This window comes from Anopheles coustani, chromosome 2 (assembly GCF_943734705.1).
Source record: "Anopheles coustani chromosome 2, idAnoCousDA_361_x.2, whole genome shotgun sequence".
NCBI classification, from domain to species: domain Eukaryota; kingdom Metazoa; phylum Arthropoda; class Insecta; order Diptera; family Culicidae; genus Anopheles; species Anopheles coustani.
In genome coordinates, this window is record NC_071289.1 from 5,898,005 (window position 1) to 5,922,543 (window position 24,539).

At 46.7% G+C, this 24,539-nt stretch overlaps 1 protein-coding gene across 1 annotated transcript; it reads right to left on the minus strand.

Moving 5' to 3' along the window:
* Nucleotides 1-1,124: 1,124 nt before the first annotated feature.
* On the minus strand, nucleotides 1,125-19,485 carry LOC131265518 (ras-GEF domain-containing family member 1B). The gene is made up of 10 exons (XM_058267793.1): nucleotides 19,276-19,485; nucleotides 16,764-16,868; nucleotides 11,675-11,791; nucleotides 11,264-11,460; nucleotides 10,967-11,090; nucleotides 10,564-10,857; nucleotides 10,316-10,459; nucleotides 7,897-8,222; nucleotides 7,484-7,647; nucleotides 1,125-1,443 (listed from the first exon to the last, which is right to left on the minus strand). The coding sequence occupies exons 1-10, from the start codon at nucleotides 19,483-19,485 to the stop codon at nucleotides 1,373-1,375; spliced, it is 1,752 nt and encodes a 583-aa protein (XP_058123776.1). The 3' UTR covers nucleotides 1,125-1,372.
* Between the last annotated feature and the right edge of the window lie 5,054 nt (nucleotides 19,486-24,539).

Below are 24,539 nucleotides of genomic sequence, written 5' to 3' on the forward strand. Positions count from 1 at the left end.
TCCCAACCAGGGTTAATCAACTCGGCTTAATTGGACGAGCTGGCGGTTCAAGCGCTTTAAAATCGGATCGAAATTTTCGGAATTTCTAACCACCAACTCGTTCATTTTCCTCTTACCACCGGTTCCGGTTATCCTCGTTGATTTTACTTACCTGTGTTTTTTTTGTTCCTTCACGGAACCGCTCCCCTTTCCAAACACGAGGACGTTAAACTCATCTACATCCGGTTACCATAATTACGGATAATGCAGCGCCGTGCGGTTTCACGGCGCCCTTGCGGAACACCAATTAAACGAATAGCCAAGGATGAGAGGGTTGGTTTTTTTTTCGTAGACAAAACGATAAATTTTCTTTAATCATTGCTCCTTTCGCTTCGCCACGAATCGGGGCGTAAGATCGTTTGGCGCACCGGTCGTTGTTGCACTCGATTGCATTTCACCACCACACGCCCTCTTCCTCTCTCTCTCTGACTGGCTTTCGAAACTGTACAATAAATCCACATTGGGAGAAGCATCTAACTTTCCTACCCGTTGGTTGGCCAACCGGGGGTTTTCCGCTCGTCCGGAAATAATAAACTACGAAGTGATAAACTGCACCGAGCGTGAAGGAAACAAAACGAAGGTGAAAAAACAAACGACGGAATCAATGGTCGAGAGATTGTGTGTGTGTGAGGAGAGACTCTTATAGTGTAACATTGCCCGCACCGAGGTTTCGATGGCGGATAAAATATTTCTTTTCCCTCACCTCCACACAAACCCAAAGACAATCATCCGTTTCACTGACTTGGAAATAACCGCTCATCCGTTTATCACTTCCTATCTCTCCTGCTTTGGCTGCGCCTTTCTTGCAGTTGAATCATCGTTTTGCTGTATTTTTCTCCTAGTTCAACTCAACCCTCTTCTTTCCTTCAACCTACAATTGTGCTATCGTTTTTCCTAGTGATTTTTTATGGATAATTGGAAATAAAATTTTATTCCCTTTGTTTCGCCACTATTGTAGCCCCGCTTCAGGAGATCACTCCCGGTCCTACCATCGTCTGAAACGTGCGGAAGGATTACGGAGTTTTCCTTTAATAAACTCTTGGCTCCTCCGCCTCCCGCATCCTTGATGCCACCATTTTCCGGAGGTCATGTTCACAGCACGACGAGTACGGTGGAAAACCAGCACCAGTTTCTTGTGCACTCGCCGTAGTGGAGCACCCGATGATGAGCGCTCGATTTCCGTACCGATTCGCAATCGAATTGCAATCCGCTCGATGGCGAAGAATGGCTTTTTCCGGTCGGCCACCGGCCACCAAGGGAGAAGGGGATGGGATGGCGCGGCCCTCATAGACTGCATCGAGTGAAGCAGCATCAGTATCAGCAGCACCAAATGCTATGCAACGTCGTACAATTCCTTCTCGGCCAGCGTTGGTGCTTCACACTCGAACGACGCCAGCATGAGCTCTGGAGAAAAAGTAGAATGGGAAAAACGGTGGGGGGAAAAACAGGAAGCAGGAAAAGAGAAATATTATTAATAAGTGAAGAAAATCCCGTCCAACTGCTAGCCTTCCGTTCGGTCAGTGCTGACCATTCTTCTTGTGCCTTTCACCAACATACACGCGCACACACACACACACACATATGGGTTGAACAGTGAAAGAAGTAATTCCAGCAAGAAAAAAGAAAAGACCTAAAGAAGCCAGGGTTGCCTGTGGTCCTTCAGCATGCCAAGCGTTGCTGCGAAGAATCATCATCTCTTACCGAGGGTTGTCTTCCCGGTTCCCGTTGCACTTTTTGGTGCACATTCACTCTCCGAACCGACGAAGGGAGGGGATGGGGAGGAGGCCAGCTGAGATAACGAACTTCTATCATTGTCTCGAGCACTTTCTTGTGGGAATGGCTTGGACATCGTCGTACGGATAAACCTTCCCCCCTCCGCTTTTCAACATCAGCTGGCAAAGCCTTGGAATGGCATTTTTATTAACTATTCTTGCCCGTTGTAGAGGAGAGGGTAACATTCTTCATTCCGGACAGCAAAAAATAAAAAAGAGTGGAATATGATTGGACATGGGAAAAGGTTTAAAATATTTTTTTCCTTTTTCCCAACAATTTAGCCTTCCTTACCATTTGTCAGGTTTTTTTTCCTCTCTCATACCAATCTTCTCTTATCTCGGTTAACGTTAAATTGAATTAAGCTTCTGTTTGCCCACCACCACCACAAACTCTGTACAATGGTTGCAAACATGGTTGTCCTGTCAATATGGTCCTTTATCTTTCAACCCGGAGGCCAGGGGGAGGAAAAACAAAAGCCTAACTCACAGCAAAAAAGAAAACAACGTCATACTCTCCGTCATTAGATTTTCTGCGATCTACGGAACGCTAGTGCGAGTGAGAGATAATCAAGGTGATCGCTTCCCGACGGAACTGAGGGAGATTGATAGTTTTTCAACAGTTTTTCCACTCTCGGGCAAAACTCCCAAAGCGAACTTGTCAGCGAACCGTCTCCCGGCGGAGGGCTGGTATCACACAGTATTTCCCCCGGAAGATTGAGCGTAGATAAAACTGACAATGGACGAAAAATGGAAGCTCAATAAAAGGAAGTGTAAAGAAAAAATGCATGAACACAAACTAACAAAGTCGAAGTGCGAGAAAAAAAAACGTCCTTTTGCGGCCGGTGTTCGGAAAAGTTCACTTTCCTTAGATGACCAGGCTTGCGCAAGCGATATTGTGGGTTTGCGGTTTGAACTTCGATGATGATCCTTCGTTCGTCAAAACCGCATCATCACAGGGCTCAAGACACTCGCTACGGGGGCAAGCCTCGGAGCCTCGAAGTTATGATCATACCAAGTTTGATTAGATTCGTTAGCCGCTGAAAAGTATCGAACGAACGACCGACTGGTGTGGTACGGTATTGAATGAAAAATCTGGTCTGGTGCCAGACGTTCTTCGCAGATCCATTTTGCCACTTGCCACTTTCTCGATTGGCCAGTGCTATCGTGTGGTGTGCTATCTTTGACGAGTTATCGCCTGCTCTCGATCGACCGAACCAGCGTTGGATCGGTTAAACTTTGTTAATTTACGATACACATTGTGAGTGTGACTTGATATTTAAAGGTACCATCCGGTGGTAACAGCAACCGTCTGGAGTGGAACGGTAAAAATGGGATGCTAGAAGAAGCAGAAGCGCATAATAAAGGGTAAAACTGCTTCAGCACAAGTGCACGCTTACATTTTATGCTAATTTAATTCGAAGCTGTTGTTGAACCAGCCGGCCACCGTTGCAAGATGCTTTATTCTATCCCACTTTTATATCTCTTTTATTTCACTTTTATATCGCTTTCTCTTAACCACCGCTCGTTGTTTTGTGCTTTTTTTTCCTCGAACTGTTATGAATACGTTGATTATTCTAATTTTTGTCGACTCCATCATTTTCTGCGATCCTTTTCTCTTTCCTCGTGCCCATCCCCTTTCCACTAGGGAATTGCAAAAGGGCATCATGGATGATGCATATTGTCTAGTTAAATTAGTACATTTTCCCGCTTCAAACCGGGGGGGAGCGAACTGTTTTTTTTTTGTTGCAGCTCCCGTCAATATTCTCCCGTTCAATTTGCATTCAAAATTCCCGCTACGGGGGCGCTCGAGGGCTACTAGGATGGAACGGTGTGTATAAGTTTTTGTTTTGTTGTTCGCCCGTCAACATGCAATTTGAATAAATTTATTACAATATAATTTATCACGCTCGCGGACGCACTATAATCAATATTGAAATTGTATTGGGTGCAAACCTTTGATCAGCGTTCGAGTGCAAAACAAACACCTCGCCGCCGTCGACTGGGAAAGTGGATCCGACGCCGGTGGAAGCTTTTTAACTATTTCGCAAAGAATTTAACCTACCTTTCCAACCCGCCAAAGGTGCGCAACCGGGGGGCCAAGAAAGGCGTGGAATTTGCTCTTTAAACTGAGACTTTCCTCCCGAGGGCCTTCCGCTCCCTGTGGGTGTGTGTGTGTGTGTGTGCGCGTGCGGACAGGATTGTATTGACGTCGTAACACATTGATGGTTTTATTTTTCGCTTCAGAAAACTTTTTATTGGAATTCCTGCGAAGCACAACTTTGTCTGGCTGGCAAACGAGCACGAGCACAAGCAACCGGTGGAACCGGGCTTTTCTATGAACATCTCTTCATTCCACTGAACCTCCTCCCTCCCATCTACTCCCCCGGGGGGTGTGTTCGAGTTGGAAAAATCCACACTTTTCACTAGCCAACGGCATCTCCGTGCCGTTATCATAATCCACGTCAGTACGTCACGGTGAGGTGAAATTCGGGAAACTTTAAACGTCAATAACTTTTCGGCTAAACTGTGCGATAGCAGCTCGCTAGGGAGGGAAGGCATTTCTTTTCCTTTGTTTTTCGATGGGAGTGGGTTGTATTTTCCTACTTAAACGGGCGTACAATATTTTAGAGGACCGTAATACTAGTTTTTCTAATTGCGTTTGTTTAAACAAGGGATAGTTTTTCTTCCAGATTAATCTAATAAAATAGCACGAACGGTGGAAATATCTTATGAAAAACCCCCATCGCAATTTCAACAACCGTCGCTATAACAGAAGCCGATTTATCTTCTCCATATTGCAAAATTCCCCCCGGTCCCCCTTTTTGATCTTCGTGCGACGATTGAAAACTAATGCAATCGTGCGGAACGACAACGAAAATTACTTCCTGGCAATCAATTTTCCCGGATCGGATTGCTGCCCCGCCGCTGGTCGTTTGGTGTAATGTAAGTAACATTCGCCTTTGCTGCTGCATCCATTATCACATTGTACCTGAAAGGCACAAACGGAGTACGGAGTAAATTCCAATCCACCATCAAGGACCTGTGTCACCGTCAAACGTCGACTTCGCCGTCGTCGTCGTCGTCGTTGTTGGAAAGCGAATCGGTAACCCCGCTCGTGGTGGGAACGATGTTTACCTTTCGGAAGGGAATTAAATTCGAATTATGTCCTGCCGGAATCGAAATTCGAGCTGGAAACCCATCGACCGGTAGCGAGCCGATCAAACGGTTCGTCCCCGCGAGAGGATGGCTTTCCCTAACAACGAATAGCGCGTTGGCCATTGCCAATATATGTCCTGCCCATCGTGGGAATAAAACGGAATCTCCCCTCGGTGCCTTGCGTGCACGAAAATACATTTGGTACACTTTCTGTCCTCCTAGTGCACCGATGGTATCGGCGTTTCGGGAACATGCTTTTCATTCCGCCAGCGAACTACCTCGAGTGGTCCCGGTGGGCGAGTTAAGCTGCTTCTGCTGCTGAAAAATGCATATGCACACCGTGCTGCTACCGGTCTGCAAGTCCGCAATGTTATGCGATGGTCGGCCAGCCTGGGGACCGGGAAGGTGTGAATGTGATAGGTGTTTGGATTCGTTGTTTTTTTTCCACCTCCACAGGGGTTGGGTTTTGGCCACCAGAAGATGCCAGATACCTGCCATCGTGACAGTTGAACCGTATCCAGTGCACCTCGCGGTGCAAAGCGAACGGTTCGCGTGTGTGGTGATAGCACCACGTGGGATGATATTTTCTTACCCACCGGTTTTCCATCGTGTGTGTGTGTGTGTGTGTGTGTTCGGGCGCGTTGAACGGGAAAATCCACCCCGTAAACTCGAATGCCCCAATGGAGGCTGCATACAAACAGATACGTCAAGGCATTCCATTCGGCGCGAGGGGACACCCGCGGACTTATTCATGAGCTTAGGTAAATACTCGGACCCGAACCTACGGCCCAGTTGGTGCCCGTTTTTCACAACTTGCTTGTTTTTCTCCGGTGGCAACTAACCGGTTTTTTCGGAACCGGTAGGTTCCCTTCTTTCCACGTTTTTTTTTTGTGTTACTTCTCTTCATTTCATCGTGCAGTTCCTTGCAATGGGAAAGAACTACACAAACCGGGCCGGTGTGCCGCACGCTTGGGATGTTGTGTCGAGTTTAAACGAATTTTTGCTTTTCGTTTCGCAAGGAAAATGCTGTTTGCAGCACCCCCCGCCGGGGTTGGATATTTTTCATTGGAACCATTTTTTTTCGGTGTTTTTTTTTTCGACAGCCGCGATTAAATGGGCAGATTGGAAGGGGGAGGGGGGAAAGGGCGTTCCTCACACCGGATGCCACAAACCGAGAAATAAAACAGATAAAAACCAGATGCGCATTTCTACCGAGCTTTGCGTTGCGGTTTGCTGTACATGCCAATTTTCTACCCACTGCAGGATGTGGATGCTTTGAAACACACACACACACAGGGACGATCTCCAGACACATCTCAACCCCCGGGTACAGCCCGGGTGGACATGGCTGTCGTGTCGGGTTTTTCGGTCGGTAGCGCAAACATCATCGATAAATGCATATGAATTGATAAAATATGTGTCGGGACGGGAGGATTGTGGCAAAGCAAGATCCCGCAATCGAACGCTGTTGGATTGCGAATATTTTGGGGCTCTAGACCTTTTTTTACTGCCCACCAGGCACGGTTGAATGTCCCTCGGTTTTTTTGTTTGACTCAGTTTTCCCTGGATTATTAGATTTCGTCGTTTGCGTTTTGGCATCGATCTGGCATTTTTCCAAAAGAAAAAAAAAACCCTCAAAACGGACGGCAAGGGGACAACCTTGCCAGAGCGTGTGAGTGGACACATTCAATTTGTAGTTCACTAAATGCCCACTTTTCTGGACGGTTTGCCCGGTCGGTTGCAGTGGCGGAACTTTGCGTGATTTATGTTTTTGCATTGTTGTGCGGCTATTATAGTTCGCCGGAATGCCTTGGACGGGACGGGTTGGTGCCGGGACAAATTGCATTCCGTTGAAGGAGAGTTTTGCGGTGGCATGATGAAAGTACTTATTTCCAAGTGGATGTGAATTTTTCATCATAAATTTAACGCGGAGTGTGTGAACGCGGCTGTCTCGCGGTGATTTAGATCAAACGGATGTTCCAATTGGGTAACCGGTACTCGTTAGAGATAAATTTTAACTGATTTCCTCTATGAGAAGTGACATAAAAAAATGAATATGCTTTATAATTCAAATGTGTGAGAATTTTTACCACATGAACCACAAATTTCTACTTTCGGTGGCAATGGAGGCGCCTGGTTGTTTTCAAACAACATGTTCGCAATACTTCTTATTTCAATTCGTCCATTATTTGATCAAATTGATCCAACGTACAGCATGTTTCAAACTCAACGGTTGATCCTTTTCAATGAAAAATAACTTTATTAGGTTACTGAAAACAAAAAACTCCTAACAGTTTAATGGAGGCGCCTGGTTATTTGTAGGCACACCACGTTTGAACCGTTCCGTTAGCGAAAGACGAAAGCAATAAGAGCCTGGCGGTAGCAAACAAACGGGATACAAAAACATGCCATCCATCCGAACCATCTGGCAGCGCTCCCGGGGTCTGCTGGCATGCACACGACACACAAAAAAGCACACGAAAAAGCAAACATAAACATACACGGGCGCTGCTCACCTGTTTCGTTGCGAAGCTTACAGCTCTGCATGTACTGGCACAGTGCGCCGAACTCGCCGACGTCCGGAAGCGTTTGATTGACCTGACCCATGTGCTTGGTGAATGCCCCGACGATGGCCGCCATCCGATCGAAAGCTGTCATGTTTATGTGTCCATTCGGGAGTCTGCGTCCATGCAGGGGGTGAGAAAAAGAACAACCCAATCGGTAAACAGTTGGCCCCGGTTCGCATCGGTGTAATGGTTCGAGCGCTTGGTCGTGACATCAATGCAAGTGATCTCGTTACCGGAAGCTACATTTGCATGATACCTCTCTGTGCCACCCCTTTTGTTGGGTGAGCATTTTGTTTTGCTCTCCTCCTCTTCTTCGATTTCCCACTTCGATATCTTTATGTTAAAGTTTCAACCCATCTCACCTCACGCAGCAGTCCTCCCGCGCCTTCAGGGCCAGTTTAATAATATCGACAAAGACCGGAAGCACTACCCATTCGTTGGAGCCGGACCGGTTCACGATGGATCCGCTCGAGCCGGAAGTCGCCGGTTTCGACGACGAGGTGCTGCTGGAGGAGGACGATCCGGGACCGGCAGTGCGTCGCCTTTCCACCCCACCGCCGAGGCCGTGCTGATGCTGATGATGTTGCTGCTGCTGTTCCGTTTGTTTGCTCCAAAGATTACCGCATCCTTCGGCGTGCCGCTGCATGCAGTCCAGCTGTTGGCTCGTTGTCGACGACAGTTTGCTCCACTGCGCGTCCGGGGCATGTAAGTAGAGTGAAAGAAAAACAACATTAGTGGGAGTGCACTTCGGACTTTAGCGATTTAGCGACTCGAACGACGGACAATGGTGACGAAAGAAAATGAAACTAATTTGTCCCGGATAATTGAAACTTGTCAGGTCGAACCCGGGGGTTGACTGGCTTTAGGTTACCGAGGGCGTTCGCTCGACACTTCGCGCGATTTTTTCCGTTGGTGGAGGGAAAACAGTCCATTCGGAAAACTCTGTCATTAGCCGGCGTGAGTGCCAGTGGACAGTTTAAGTGTGTCACCCGTGACACACCGTAACATGGCGCCACTGGAATGTTTTATTGTTTTCCGATCGAGAAAAGGGGTTTTACTCGCATCCTGAAGAAGAAAATAATGGCTTTTAACCAAATGGGATCGATGTAGACAAACAGTCCTTTAAGGAAAATTCAGTAAAAGTCGTTCAGGACAAAGCAATAAAAAATCACAGTAAATCAAACAGTGACGTGTTTTTCCTCAAATACATCCAGTACAATCATGGCTTTGTACGTCATCCATCGATTGTTGGTGCGTTATTGGTTTTCCCTTCCGGTACGATCGGTCCCAAGGGTTTTTGGTGAAAAGTTCCGTTTGATGTTCACACCGGAACAAGGACACCGGTCCCGCAGTAGCCCGATCGACGGTTCAGCATATGGTGCAATACTTTTTCGGTGATTGCTTTCGGGAGCGCATCCGGCGAAAAGTTGTTTCCGAATCGCACGGATTACCATCGATGTAGGAAAGTAATCTTGTTGATTTACGGTCGTTCCTTTTCCTTTCCCGTGTTACGGCTGGAGCCTTTTTTAATCTGTGATTGTTTTCTGCACTTCGCTGCAACCGGGAAGGCACACAGTGGCTAAGGTTTTCCCGTGAGCGTTTTCGTGTCCTTTCGACTGCACGATGGTGAAGCAATCCCGTCGCCATCGCAGCGTAAAAAATATCGTTACCGCACCGAGCAGCATTACCGAATGCACTGAAGCAATGCACACAATGCTTTACCTTCTCGAGTGCAGTTTTCTAAACTGGAAACTTCCCCCCCCCCCCCCCCTTTTCTTGTCCCGGTGCGCCGTTTCGTTCCAATTCCATTCCCCCCCCCCGGCCTGGAAAGCGCGCTGCGGAAACAATCTTCGGAATTGTTGAGTGCTTTTTGCAATCGATAGTAAATTACACGAGGTATGGGACCGTTTGCCCTCCCACGGGGGAAGTGATTGTTGCCTTCCCGGGACCTTTTTCTCCCACCCCTTTTCCCGCATAAACACACCCGCATTCCGATTTGCTCCGTTTGATTAATTTTTATGACTTCGCTTTCTCGGCGTTGGTGGTGGTGAATAATCTTTTGAGTGATTTCGAGAATAGTGCGCGGTCGGACAAAGTGCGATTCGATTGGATTACGCTTAATGGCGTCAGGATGGAGAGAGAGGGGGGGGGGAGGGAGAGGGGGTCACGTTGCATTAATGCGCTTGTTAAGGATTATGGGCTCATTTTAGTGTGGTTCTGTTGAAAAGGATGGCTTCGCATTCGTTCTTGTTGGTTTTTATTCATCATCTCAATGTATCGCACAAAAACCCACTCCCGCTTTGGAAGGGAGTGCATTTTAATTATGTATGAGTTAATTAAAACTGGTAGCCAACAAAAAAAAAACCTGTCACAGGGAAAGGAAAGCTTGTTACAAAAAAATTATATGTACGAAAACGGTGTTTTTCAAAGTGGTAAGTCCGAGCAGTCAAGTTTGCTTTTTATATTTAATCAATTTTTTCTCTGTTCTGGATGCGTTTGAAGTTTCAAAGAAATGTAAAAACCTGTTTCAAACAGGTTGTTGAGAAAATTGCCACTACAACCTATTTAAAAAAAATGCATATAAAACGAAACATACAATGTACCGGACAGCATTTTGTTTTTTGATCTTTCTCCCCCCAAAATAAGTGTACGTATTTCAAAGGCCAGCTTACAGCCTTACGTTACATGTGGTATCGGTTTCCGGTTGTGGGAGGAGGGAGTTGGTCATTAAACAACCCACTGGGGCAAATGGGCAACATTACGGGATCCTAGTGCGCTTACCGTTATCTGCAGCCGAGCAACCGGTGGAAGATCAAATGATTCCAGGATGGCCGTCGCACTGTTGTAGTTGCCGACCAGCAAACAGTACTGGGCCGCCCCGCTCCACAGCTCGAACTGTTTGTTGCGTTCTTGGATATTTTGGCACTGTCGGGGAGGTATTAAAAAAGGATGAAAAAGAAGCTTACTACCCAATCCGAAGGATTTTGGATATGTTTTCCCAAAACTACTTTCGGAAGTGCGGTTCATACCTTCAGTATTTCGTTGGCAACCAGCAATCGCAACCGGGCGGACCATTCCAGGTAACTCTCCAGGTTGCAGGTTTTCTTCCCATCCAGCGCCATCCCGTGCGATGCCCCATCCGGCCCGCCGCCGCCACCGCTCGAGCTCGGTTTCGGCGTAAAGTCCTCCCGGTTGGGATCCTTCAGCAGGTTGGGACTGCACTGGACGAACTCTTCCGGGCCGACGTGCTTGGCCAGCTTGCGCTCGATGCGGCAGAGCAGCTGCGCCAGCTGGGTCGCCGTTGGCCAGCCGATGCTTTCAGTCTGGATTCAGATGGAGTTTGGAAGGATTAATGCTCGCCGGTGCGCCTTTAAGCCGCTTTGGCTGGCTTAATTTTCGACACGCTGGTCGCACACCTGATTCGAGACTTACCTTATTGTCTACGCTTGATTGATAGCTTTTGAGTTCCTCCTCGTGATTTTCCAGCTCCGTAAGTCGAGCTAACAAGGCACACAGTAGCTGGGACACCACATTGGCGAGCTTGGTGTCCGCACATCTGCCGGAGGGAGTGGAAAAACGGAGTTAATTAGCAACTCCCCCGATGGAGTGGAACGCTTCCGTGTATGCCGCGTGAGTGATGGCAATGATCAATCATCGAATCGGGCCACATATTTCCGGGAAAGCTGGCACTTTTCCAAAGCACAACAAAAAACACTGTACTCGCCATACCTAACTACGATATGTTTCACGTGATTCATCATGCGCTCGTCGCGAAAGTCGTACGGGAACATCTTCGTCCAGACGCCCAACAGTGGCACGAGGCGCTCGACCGGTTCCGGGTCCGGGATCGATTCCAGCAGCTTCCCGAGCAGCTCGTAGGAGCGGATGAAAAACCTCGCCGACAGCAGAAACGAGAAGACGTAGTCCTGCGTTTGACGCGTGTGTGTTCGGGATGGAGAAAGATGCAAATGACGCACAATTAAATTTCCTGTTTTCGAAGGGCAAAGGGGCAGGGGGATGCGTGCACGGGGCAGGCGGATTTCATCGGTGTCGGCTGCAGTCAACTGCATTCCGCTGACCGTGTCCATCTGCCCGAACTGCGTGTCCTTTCCGCATCACCGCTCCCGGAACCGGGCTTACCTGATCGAATTCTTCCACGTTGCTGGGCATCAGTAAATCTATTAGCGATTCTAGCGGACCGGAAACAATGGCCCCTTGGCCGTACATCACCCCGCCGCTACCGAGGCTGGCCGTGTGCTGTTGCGCGCGAGTTCGATCCCAGTCCGTTGTCGATGGTGATGGCGTGCATTGTTTGGGCGTGGAAAGAGGAAGGAAAAGCAGTTAAAGCCTCGTTTCACGTTCAGTGACGTACTGGAAGGCATTGTTTGTTGTGTGCTGTTCGAAGGGAAAATAAAGTCTTTCGTCATCATATTTTGAAAAATGCGGATACAAAACGATTTTTATCCTCTCTTTTCTTGATCCCTTTTTTGCTTCATATCTTCTGGCTAGAATATAAATAATTCTCTTCGTGATGTGGTTCGAAAAGAATAATTTTTAAAGAATTTTCGAACAACGAATAATGATGCGAACATTAAATCAATTTATGAACATCCCCTCATTTTTATAAATTTCTTAATGTATTTTTGGGGTTTTTTCTCTTCAGCATTATGACAAAGAGGTTGAAATAGTAATGACGACCGCCCAGACAAACGGCGAAAGCTGGGTTTTCCTTGCCTAAACCATAGATCTCATTTGAATCGTGGATCGAGATTAGACGACCGCATTTTCCATATGAGCCCCGATGCCAACGCCCTTCTTGGAAGTTCGTTGAGATTATTAATGCCCTCAGGTTTTGTATAAAATCCCTTTCCCATCCCGCATGGAAGCGGCACGGCCAAAACTCAGACAGACAGAGCCTATCCACAACTGGACACCATCAATATCGGTGGGAGGGAAAGCGTCCGAAAAGTTTCGGTTCCATTTAACGGTAGAGTAGCTTCACGTTCTACGGCCGGCCACGTAGAATCAATAAACGGGAAGGAACGGCGTACCGTAAACGGAACTCAAGCGAAAACACTCCATGAGGGTTTCCCATTTCTACTACATTAACTGCGGACAAATAACCATTCGAGAGCACCATCATCGTCACCGTTCGACAGGCGCACTCGAAAGTTTGATGAATCATAACCGTTACACCGGCGGATGGGGGAAGGGGATGGGAGCAGCACGGCAGTGCTTCGGTTGGCGTGTCCATTTTGTGTCCTTTAACAGCCACCTCTTTTATGCCCCTTTCGGTCCTTTAAGGTCGACGGAAACTCTTTTCCATTTCTAATTTTATCGCAAGCGAGAAAGGATCAAACGGCAAAAGGTGCCCGGAAAAAAAGGAACTGCAACTTGTTTTTCCCCTACCAAAAAAACGGAGCAAAAGATCACCGATCGATCCGCCGAACGAAGGGGGCAAATGGAAAATTTAATTACATCACTGTGCGTCCGGCTCCGCATCATTCGATGGCCGTCGTCGTGGGAACTTGAAAATGTTACAAAAAACCCCCCCGTTTGCTGAAAGAAAGCAAAACTCCCTTTCTAATGGACCATCGGCGTGTCGGGGAAAATGAAGTGCTTTTCGAAGCAGATTTGCGATCCGCGAATGCGATTTTGCCACGCGCACCAGACACGGGCGTCCATTTCAATTTTAATCAGCCACCAAAGACGATCTCCGGCGAGGGTTTGGCCCGAGCGAAATGGCCCGAGAGTAATTGCTCGCAACAAAATCTCGTCGACTCGTTCTCGAAGACTCCGTGGCGTCTGGGAAGGGAAGGCGAATGGGAATAGCGTCTGCTGGAATTGATTTCATGACAGCTATAAGCTCGATGGGCAACGTGCGGACGGTATTTGCAACAAGGTTTTTTTTCTGGAAGGCTGGTCTTGAGCGTTGAACGTATCGGGAGGTCGTTACACAACGCTCGACGGGGGATTCCCAGTACAAACGTCGGATCCAACGTGTCCCGGGGAGAGAAAGACCGGTTGACGTCCGATCGGTTACGTTATTTTACTTTTACCCGCAGGGATTCTCACAGCAATCCTTGGGCAGGGCATTGAAATTGAATAAATTGCAGGATATAATAATTTTAAATATTTTCTTTATATTTCTACTATCTTGTGAGTAGAAAATATAAAGAATCAAATTCTTCATTCACTCAATACCGTTTCTCCGATACCTCTGGAGAGATAAAAAGATAAGGTGTTTAGAGTTTCATTTTACGAGTGTTTCTTATCCCTCCATTAACTATTATTCAGCCATCAATCTGCAATTTGATCAACAGGTTTTATGTAGAAAATTACTCTTTTAGTTACACAATCCAAGATTGTCCATAAAAACTTCTTTCTTCTTTCTGTCAATTCAGGCATAAAATTCCTACAACGAACGCAGACCATAGTGAGTGAAATGGTGTGCTTCACACTGTGGTAAACGCTTTCATCGACGTCTATAATGCTTCGGTCATCAAAACGAAACTGTCCGATAATGTTACGACCGGGCCGAGGCCAACCGATTCCACCCATCGACCCATCATCATCCAGCCAGTGGGAGGTATCGATGTGGTCATGGTTTACGGTACGAGGAGACAGGACCTTCCGGACTTCCGGTGATCTTCTTCGGCCTTCTCGCGACCCGCGGCGCAGATTTAGCAAACGACAGAGTCATCATCGGCCATGTCGTTGGCGATGTGGCCGAAGGGTGTTTTCCAGGGCGCGGGTGGGTGCTTGAAAGGCGGGAAAAGGAAACGCTGTTGTACGGCGCCGGAGAATGTTTCATTCACGTGTCATCAATCATAGATTTGATTTGCTGTTCAAGTGGGTGGTGGTATAAAGATTGCCTATCACACACTTTTTTTGTTATTCTCCTACTTCTTTACGCACCGGAATTGTATTTAGCTGACATAACCACGTGATTTCTTATACAGCATCGTCATTCCGGAGCGCGCGGCTAAATTATTCCTGCCAATTTTTCTCCACGAAATCCACGGGCACCGAAAATCCCGTCCCGTTATGGCTGAGGCTATTTATTAGAAGGAATTATTCTCCAATCACCCTACCCGTTCATTTGTGCCGTCCTACAAATGTGCGGAAAGTCAGTCCCTTTCCGGTTACTTTTGTAAGCCATAAGTTCGAGCATAAGCTTTGAGGCGGCTTTAGTTATTAGACGGGAAGGAAAATACTCTCCCGGGGAACACTCCTCGAGGAAGGAAGAAAAAAGAAACACGCGCCCTTTTGTGTGCGTTAAAGAGTCGTGTAATGAATGTGTCATGAGTCGGTCGACCGTAAAAGTCGAAAGACATATTGGAATGTACCGTGGAATGTAAGCAGAGTTAGGAATACTTTATTCATGACCTCAGCTCCCCACACAGGGCAACGGTCGGGTGGACCGGATGAACACCACCGAAATACACACGACAAAAAAAAGCAAGCAAAACAAAACTAATTCCGCATGCGAGCCGAGCTAGGCTTTCAGGCTTCTCTGTCAAATAAATCTTAAGAATCTGCCTTTCGGTTCGACAACATTCCAACAAACAGGCGAGAGTTTGACCGGCGGGGCTGAAAGTTCCAGCGTACTGAACAAAAAAAAAAAGTATTGACAGACAACGGCGGTGAAAAAAAGAAGGAAAAAAAAAGAGAAATAAAAAGAAACCCCGAAGGAAACTGCTGACAACTTCGTGAAATTGGATTTGGGATACATTCAGTCGCATACGCATACAAAAGTGGAAGCGAGCCCTCACGGTATCGAAACATGATATTGGTTTCTTTCCGTGCGTAGCAAAGTAGAATACCGAAATAGCAGATATTAATTGGGAAAATCCTATTTTCACCCCCTCGCAAACTGCTACCCTGCGGTTCGGCACGGTGGCGTTGTGGGCATTCTTGGAAGTGTGAACCAAAACACGGGCCTTTCCTGGTCGAGTCGCGGCCGGGCCGGGTTTTAGGTATTAACTTCAGATGAGTGATAATGCTGATATTTTATCGTAGTTTTCCGGCACCGGGTAACCGTGAACCGGTACCGGATTTTTGGGCGCCCGGGTCTGCCGTTGATGGAGCAGTATTTATTCAGAATGGGGCTTAATGGGAAAAGTTTCATGCACTCGGATTTGCTTTTGATAGAGCCGTGCGTTTTGCGCCGTGGCTTTTCGTTTGAAATTTTGCGATATTTACTATGCGTCTGCTACGGTAACCGTTTTGGGAAATCTGGGCATGAAACCGAATCAGACTCGTTTGGATGAGTTTCTAATTGGATTCTCAAAATTGTTGTTCAGACTCTGCTGCTGTGTTGCTTTATTTAGCAAAACACAGGACAGTTTGTATCTGTTTTTGACCATTTGGAACGTAATTTTACAAGAATTTTAATCTCCCGTTCGGTTGTGTTTGTTTCCAGTGTATTTTCATTATTTTATGAAATGTTAAAAATACGTGTGTTTACTTCAAAACTCTCAGCCGCAAAAGGGGGAAAAAGTTCTCCATTCTTCGAATGCGTTTTCCAAGCGCCCTTGGAATATGATACGAGCTTCACAAAAGGTGGAAATTCCTTTGTACGTTACTACGGACAGAGGCCGTACATCGAATCGTAGCGAATTCGTCAAGGAGCCCGGTCGAATCCGAGACGAGTTCGTGGAAGTGCTTATTTGCGGTGGATAGATGAGATGATTCGGTTTTATGTATTCTCAATTCGGATTGCTGCACGACCTGCTGTCACACTGGTGTTGAATTACATTTAATCGGGACATCGTCTGCGCCATGCTTGCGGGGCCATGCCAGTGGAAAATCCAAGGGCTTACCAAAACGACGAAAAAAAAAAACAGGAGAGCCACTGTTCTGACGAAGTTTATTTACGGGTTTCGAGTGTGGATTGATTCGAATCGCATCCGAGACTGTCTCGGATTAACGGAGGTGACGGAAGAGCGGAAATGGGGAAAGAAAAGCAAACGGCATGAAAATAAAAAAACACAATGGCGCTTCAGGACGTTTGTTGATTGTTGTTGAAGGTGAAAAGGGTGATCATGATTAAAATTCGAATCCGACAGGCGCCCCCGGGAGAGATAAGTTGAGATGAATCGAAAATAAGTATGGTTTTGCTGTTTTTTCGTGGTGTTAAGCCTTTTTTGTTTGTTGTACATTACACAGTATAAGCTTTGGTACGAATGTGTTTGCGAGAGGAGTGTACTCGAGCGTGACGACTTACCACAAGAGTTGGGGTGCTTTCGCAGCACACTTCCGGCTGCTCCGACGACTTCACCTGTATCACAATGGTATCATTGGTGCTTTCACAGAAGAAACTCGAGAGCGCCTGGAATGGTTTTGGGAACGGAAACAAATAATTTTTTAATGGTGGTTTGGCAATTCCTAGAAGTGAAAACTGCGGGGTTTGACTGCGCCCCAGCGGTTATTAAAGTGAATCGTGGTTTGCTGAAGTGGTTGCCATGACGACAAACAAATTGGCGAGAAGCTGTTCGGTGTAAAGTTATGAAATTTGGTTTCAGCGCATCAACAACATTTTTGGCAAAGGGACACTTGTTTTACGTAAATGAAATTTATTTTCTGTTAGTATGGAAATTTGCAAAAATTTTTTTCGATTTTCTACCCTGATATGAACGAAAAGATTTTTTTCCGCATAAAAATATTCAAGCCCTCGACAAGCCAATAGCTTGATGTATTGTTTTAGTTTTTATTTCTCCTTGTACATCCGTTGGGCAGCGATCCATGCGGCACAGGTAACGAAAAAAAAGAACAAGCTCTCTACTCTGCAAAACACCTCCCATGCATAATCCATGCTAATGACTAAAGCATCATATTCAATATTCATTGAAAATTTTCATCCTGACCAATGCAGCTCGGTAACGCCATTGGAATAAGCAACTGCATCATTCAGAATCATGCATCAACAATACTTTGGTCTGCGGACAGTGTTGCTGCCACTTCCCCCTCTCTACCCCCTCTCCACCATGGAATGCACGGTTGGTAATCCTTTTGGAAGCCAGTGGCATACTTCCATTAAAGTTGCGTTATGCAAACGTGACCACATGCATAGATTTAATGGTTTTATGCATGCGTGTGAGTAAAATATTCGAAAGTCATTAGAGGTGGTTATGGTAAGTTTGTTTTTTTCCAGTGATTTACTTGATGCGCACTTGCAGAATAATTATCGTTCTTAATATTCGTAAACAAGATTATCATAACAGCGATACAAAAGTTAATTTACAAGTTGAAAAAACTCATAAATTGTGAACCTCTCTAGATTGTATGATGTAGAATGATTGATTCTAGACAAAGAAGCACAATTGAACAACAATTCGTTATACTGAATCATGATCAGAATAGAAACACATAGAATGATGTGATAGGTTACTTAACAATGCACGACGTATGTGTGCAAGGAAAACCCACAAGCACAAAACAGAAACAAAAAACGGAGGACAAGAATCCATGATTCATCATTCAAAAAGTTCGTTACGTATTCACGGCACCATCCGGCGAAAACCCGCAGACTTGGCCCGGTTGTTCGTTCGTGTTTGTTTTTATTTATAGATCGCGAAGATGTCTGTTTTTGTTAATTCATTTTCCCACTTCCTTTCTCAATATGTTCGCCGACGGATCGTCTGCAAGATACATCTATCTCGGTACGTGTGTTCGCCTGCTTTCGAATCCCAATCACGACTAATTTTGGACCGCGCCATAATTTGCGTATCGGTCGGAAAACTTGCATGCGCGTCATGTGGCCCGCGGTGCCTTCGAGAATCTAATTATTCTTGACTCACTTGGTTCGTGTCGTGCTGTCGGTTTGAATTATGGAGGCGCTCGCGCGCTCGTCACGAGCCATTTTTAAGCAACTGTTCGTGCGAGACGACATTTCTCACTGAGATCTAAGTGGCGAGTTCGATGGAAAATCCTTCCGTCGAGCAGGAGTATTTTCTTGTGATGTAAACTTATCGCTTTGCATGTGGTTTTTTCCTGAAGGAAGAGAAAATGGTAGAATCTTTCCATCTGATTCCGAGCCACCGTACACCGGTACGATTCCGAAGAATCTTTACACTGAACTGATATACCCCGGTCTCGTGCTACGATGGTATTTATAACGAGCCATCCGGTAATGGTATTCCGAGCCTCGGTACACGCTCGATGTTTTCCAGCAATGCCCCGTGTGTTTCCTCGGGCGTTGCGTGTTCCCGACCCTGGTCGTCCTTATCGGTGCCTTTATTATAGCCCCGGGGGGCATGCGAGATTCCCGCGCGCCGGCACTGTTTGGAATTCGCCTAACTAGGCTACTGCGTTAGTTACTGCATGACGCGGTGGAAAAAGATAAACCTTTCATCCTAGGGGAAGCCTCTTGACACCAGAAGGCACGGACGGTGGAGGTAGGGGAGGGAGCTTCACGTTTGTGATACTTCAAAAAGGCAACATCTCTTCACGTGAACTTGTGGTTACTTTCTTCAGAATTTTCCCAAGCCCCACGTTGCTAGGGGTGATGTTTTAGTTTGTCATTCCTCGCACGGTGCCAGCGCAACCGGAAAGGGGTTTCGCTGCGGTTTTCCCACCGCATGATTTTCCACCACCCCGTCACACCGTTTCCCGATGTGTGTGTGTGTTGGTATGGCAAAAAGCATACCTGAAGGTACGCCAGGTTGGACAAAAACAGAGAGAGAGAGGGAGGGAGCTAGAGTGAGAGGTGCGTATCTGTCTCGCGCGATCGCAATTACCTTTTTATCTTTGTTATTATCGTCGGAGTCTTCATCGTCGTCCTTCTTGCCACCGGTGCCGCCGCCGCCACCGCCACCGCCCGCCCCCTGCCCCTGCTGGCCCTGCTGCCGATTGGTGCGGTTGGTCCGATGGCGGCGCGCTAATCCTTGCCGGCAGCGAGTGCCGCATGCGACTGCTGATAGCTTGCTAGCATAGTAGTACATAGCCATACGTCACGTTTGGCCAACGCACATTTATGGGCTACGCGTACGTGTCGTCTGGTGCTACCTCGGTGTGTATGTGTGTGTGTATGCCCTCGAGCACAGGGGAAGGTGGGTCAATCAAGGTGTACGCTCGCTTCTGATTTTCCGAGCTGGTCGCAACTTTCCGCGGAACACGTGGTGATTACACTCGACACCGCCGGCAGAAAGGTAGGATGGTCACCGCCGGTGCTGAATCGGTGGCAATAGGTGTGCGATCCATGGTCTTCACTCCGTTCTTCCACGGTACGGCTGGCGGCTGCGGGTGATACTTGGTCGGAAAAGTTTCGTTTCTGACGCACCGTAACGAGTTGCTTTCCAAAACTGCTCGAGGTGTGCTGCAAACGATGGCCACACCCGGAATCTACATTGCGCTCGGTCTTGGTGAGTCTGTAATGGGACGAAGTAAGGGCAAACATTATGTTTTAGTCAACCGGTTGGTGGTACGAATTTTAATCCGTGCCTCTCTCGTAGTGAAATTGATAGATTAACAATGCTTCTAACGTCGGCCGGCGGCTAGTTTTTGGTACACTTCGGGTTCCTCCTCGCTCTTCAGTGACAGAAAGTAATTAGGAAAACCATGTCAAATGAACACACATCGCTTCGGTGTGGCCAGCGCGCCATTGCAGCTCTTTCCCGAACATGAAAGGAATGCCCTCCGGTTAATAGCAGGGCGAAGATCTAAGGAAGATTCAACATCTCGTTAACGGTTTGGTTAACAACGCTCGCAAAAAGACGCCCTGCTTCGGTATTCATTGTGTTGTCATGTTTGGTTAGGAGTGTAATACGTTTACTGTGACTTTTCTGAATAGATTTTGTATGCAATTAATCAATGAGTGATGAAGTTACTTCCACTGTGTCCTTTATACTCCAACAGAATGTTATAAAACACTGAAATGTGGTATTGCGTTTCCCTTCTTTAGAGCTTCTTTTATTATTACACTTATTTTCTGGCCAGAAAATGTTCCACTTTTCCTATATTAATGTAGATTGGTGTTCAAAGTACTGTAAATAAAAATAATTGAGTTTTCTGCATAGCTTCAGGTAAGCGCAAGTTGTATTCTTAATTTGCTTTGGATTTCGTTCTGCCTTCAAGCGTTTGAAAAATTGTCTTTGAAAATCCCGAAAAGCTTCTCCATCGTCCGAGTATATTTACATTCTCGTTACTTCAGTCCGACATTGCTGCGTTCGTCCCATGACCTTCGGAGGCTGGCGTGGCACAAAAAAAAACTCGGTAGATAGTAATATTCTCCGTGAGTGTTGCTTTATTTTTAGAATCCTTTAGATTTTCAGTTGTATCCATTTTTTTCTCTCTCCATCCTCGTAACACTTGGGTCTTGTGGTCGTACGAGGCCAGCCAGACGAACGTTAGCCCAGTTGGCCGTCCTCGGGCAGCAAACGGACCAAGTCCAATTTACCGGCAAATCCCCAATGAGAACCGGAGGACAACTTTGAACCATGCCCCGGACGGTCCGACGTTCTTTAAGGGGAACGAGGTTGAGGGGTAGCAAAAAAGGGGCTAAGAGGGAGGGCTTTGGAAGGATTCGAAATAAAGTTGGAAGATCACTCTTCCGAATGGGACGTCATTTCTCATAGCGGGCGCCGCCCGGACACGGCACAAAAGTTATGCCCGAGGAATGCCGCTCGGAACAATATCTTTGTTTTGGTTTCGGAATGTTTGAGTTTGACGGCGTTATGGACCGTCTAGAGTGGGAAAGATGCTGTGGGGGGACAATATTTGCAACACTTATACTTCAAACTTTATCCGTCGCTGGGTTAAGTTTCGCTTCCGCTCCTTTGCGAGTTCTTTCAACCCAAACTAGTAACACGGTGACGTTTGTTTCGGGGAAGAATACGTTCACTCCTACCAACATACCTTTCCATCTTGTTGTGCCTTCTTCAAATTGTTTGTATTAAAAATTCCGTACGAATTTGTGTAGAATCAAGAACTTCTAAATCATATTATGATTCGAGGTTTATTTGCCCAACACATTTCATGCGATTCTGACGAACCGTGACTTCCGAGAGACGAAAAGTGTACACTTTATTGGAGAACCACCATTTTTGGGAGAACTCGTTCCGTGCAATTCTTTTACTGTTCCTTTTTCCTCCGGTGAGTTTTCTCTGATAGGATGAAGGTAAGGGAAGGAAATGTTTGAAGAATTACCAACTTTGTAATGAAAAATGGATGACATAAGGAAAGGTTTCATCCAATTTTTATTTCTGATGGATTCGACTTTCATGAAGGACCAAAATTGGAGATCGTGGAACGAGAGATAGAGGACGAGTTGACTTTATTTTTGGTTGAGTGTTTCCTGTATTAAGCTTGTCTTTTCTCTTTATTTATGATGTTTGTGGTTTTCAGTGTCTTTATTGTGGGTTGACTTTTTGTTAAGTTTGAAAACAATATGTTTTTCCTAAAATGGTTTGCAATCAAAATAAACACATGGAGACTTCGGTGTTGGATTTTCAAACACCGGACAGGGATAGAGAATCGGACACCTCAGCTTTGGGCACCTGGTTGGTTTTCATTTATCAAATGATGCTTACGTTTTCATCTTTTAAACCACGCCGGTCTCACACTGAGACCACGAAACGGGTTTCGCTGGTGTTTGCCCGGTTCGCACGGTGGCCGTTTGGTGGCTCAAATTATTCAACTCGAATCGCAGACACAGCCCGGGGGCGATAAATATTCAAACCCACCGCGCGAACCTGCTGTCCAGATAGATATCCTTTTTCCCCCTCCCACATGTCCCCTCCCCACTGTCGCTTTAAGTCCCTGGGCCTCGGGGGAATATGTTGACGAACGTCGGAACGCGTCCTAATGTGGGTTGGGTGAAAATGATGACAACCTCAGCAAAACGGGTTGGGAAAATGTCGGTGGGGAAGGACCCTGCACGTGGCGTAAGTGAAATCCGATGTTATGCAAATCGAAATCTTTGGCGCCAGTCTCGTTTCGGGGGTCCCGAGGGGCCCCCTGGTCCGCTGCCGTCCCGTTGCCTGGTGCCGACTGAGAACCGAAGCTCGGGATGGACGGCGTGAGCTATCTTATTTGAGGCGCGCGTTTATTTGACATAACTTTTGAAGCGCAGTCCAGGGAACGATTTGCATAGTATTGCCCGAGTGTTCCCTTTTGGCCCATCGAGCGTCCGCTTTCGGGCCCGCTTTCGGCGAGGTCCGTCCGTTTGCTCGTCAGCTTGCGCATATAAATGTGCATTTTGGGGGCTGTGCGAACCTCGGAACAGATCGGCCGGAGCGCTTTCGACGGGTTCGTTGGGCCGGAGGATGCGCCGGCAGGGGAGATTTTGGTAAATTTAGATGGGCCTAGAATCATGCATTACTTCCTTATTTCGGGCGCAGCCTGGTGGCTGGTGTCGAATTTGGCTATGCAAACAGAAAATCTCATGCCTTTCCGCTTTGATAGTGCAGCTTACCTGGTGCCCCGGTACGTTTGTTGGCCTATCCGACGGGCTTCGGTCGGGTTCGTCTTCCAAGCGATGCTTTCGAGATGATTGCATTTTATGCAAATAATGCAACTCTCTTGCCCCCGCGTCCCGTACCCGTCGTCCCATGCCCTTGCAAGAGTCGAGTCCAATTTACGGAAATAGACTTATGAATAATAAATTTCAAACATCATGTCGCGATGAAGAGATCTTCGCTCGCGGTCGCTCTCAAATGGTAGAACCTGCAGAAATTGCAGCAAAGCTTTCCGAGCTACACCCCGCGCCTGGCCAGAACGCTGCAGTCTTAGCACATAACGGGTAATGGAAATTTATTTCGGCGTGAAATGGTCGATGAAAATGGGATTTTTCGATAGCGTTGACCAGCCGGGAGGAGTGTAAGTGGCCGGAACAAAAAGATACCGTAGGAAATTTGAGCTCGTGTTAAAAGGGTAGGTGTGTTGCATTCTGAACGCTCGAAACGCTCGAGGGGTTTTTTTACGGTTGCTTCGTTAATGAAAATATTGCCCATAAATATATTAAATATTCGGTGGAACGAGATTGTAAATTTGACAACCAAAAATATAGCTTGAAAAATTCGTTCAGGTCTCATGGTGCCATTAAAAGCAGCACTATGTAAAGTGGAACAAGTGGATATGTAATAGTTAAATTTATGTAATGCATTATTTTAAAAGACCATTTCAAAACTGAATAAGTTTTTTTTTTTTTTAATGTGGCACGACATCCCCTAGTGGGACAAGGCCTCTCTCCGAAGAGAGTTTGTGTGACCGAAAGACGGTATATTATAGATCGGTGGTCAGCCGTTCGTAATACCGGAGGGTGCCGGACTCGAGATTCGATCCCACATCTGTGGTGTGGTGTTTCCTCGCGCTACCGCTGCGCCATGGGCACCCCCAGTATGGGGACAGTAAAAGTGTAGAAGTAAAATAAATAAAAGTAAATGTGTAGAAAAACATACAACTAAAACTGAACTAGTCAAAACAGGTTTTACAGGTCAAAAACTGTTTTCCCTAGATCAACTATGGTAACTGTTTCCAATCTAAGCAAAACAATCCTGAACCTGAAAGCAAAACATACGGGAACAATTGGCTGTGCTAAATCGAATTGAATCCCCATTTTCCCGTCGGGCACTGTGCGAGCTTCCAATTATGCTGGAAATTCATGAGCGGTTGTCGAAACAACGGAGCCTACAACAAGCCAATAATGGTACTTTGTGTCGGTTTTGTATGGGTGCACAAAAACACAGGGCCACACCCCTCCCCCCCGGGGACTTTCCGAACCGACAGCCCTTTGAAAGTAATGGAGGGAACCGGGTGGGTAGGATTAAAAATTAAAATTCAAATCTTCGGATTCAACTGACCGAAAAATAAAACCAGTCGGAAAAGCCACTGTGCAGGACATGCTGGTCGCGGCCCGGGATGGGATTGCGAGTCGGTTTCCATCGCCCTTCATATGTTTCGGGCAATGGTGCTGGTTGATTGGGTTTCCAGCGCTCCGCTTGTTGTTGTTGTTTTTCACTCGTGAGCGAAAACAATGGCCCCCAGTGTGGTCCCACGGGGCGGC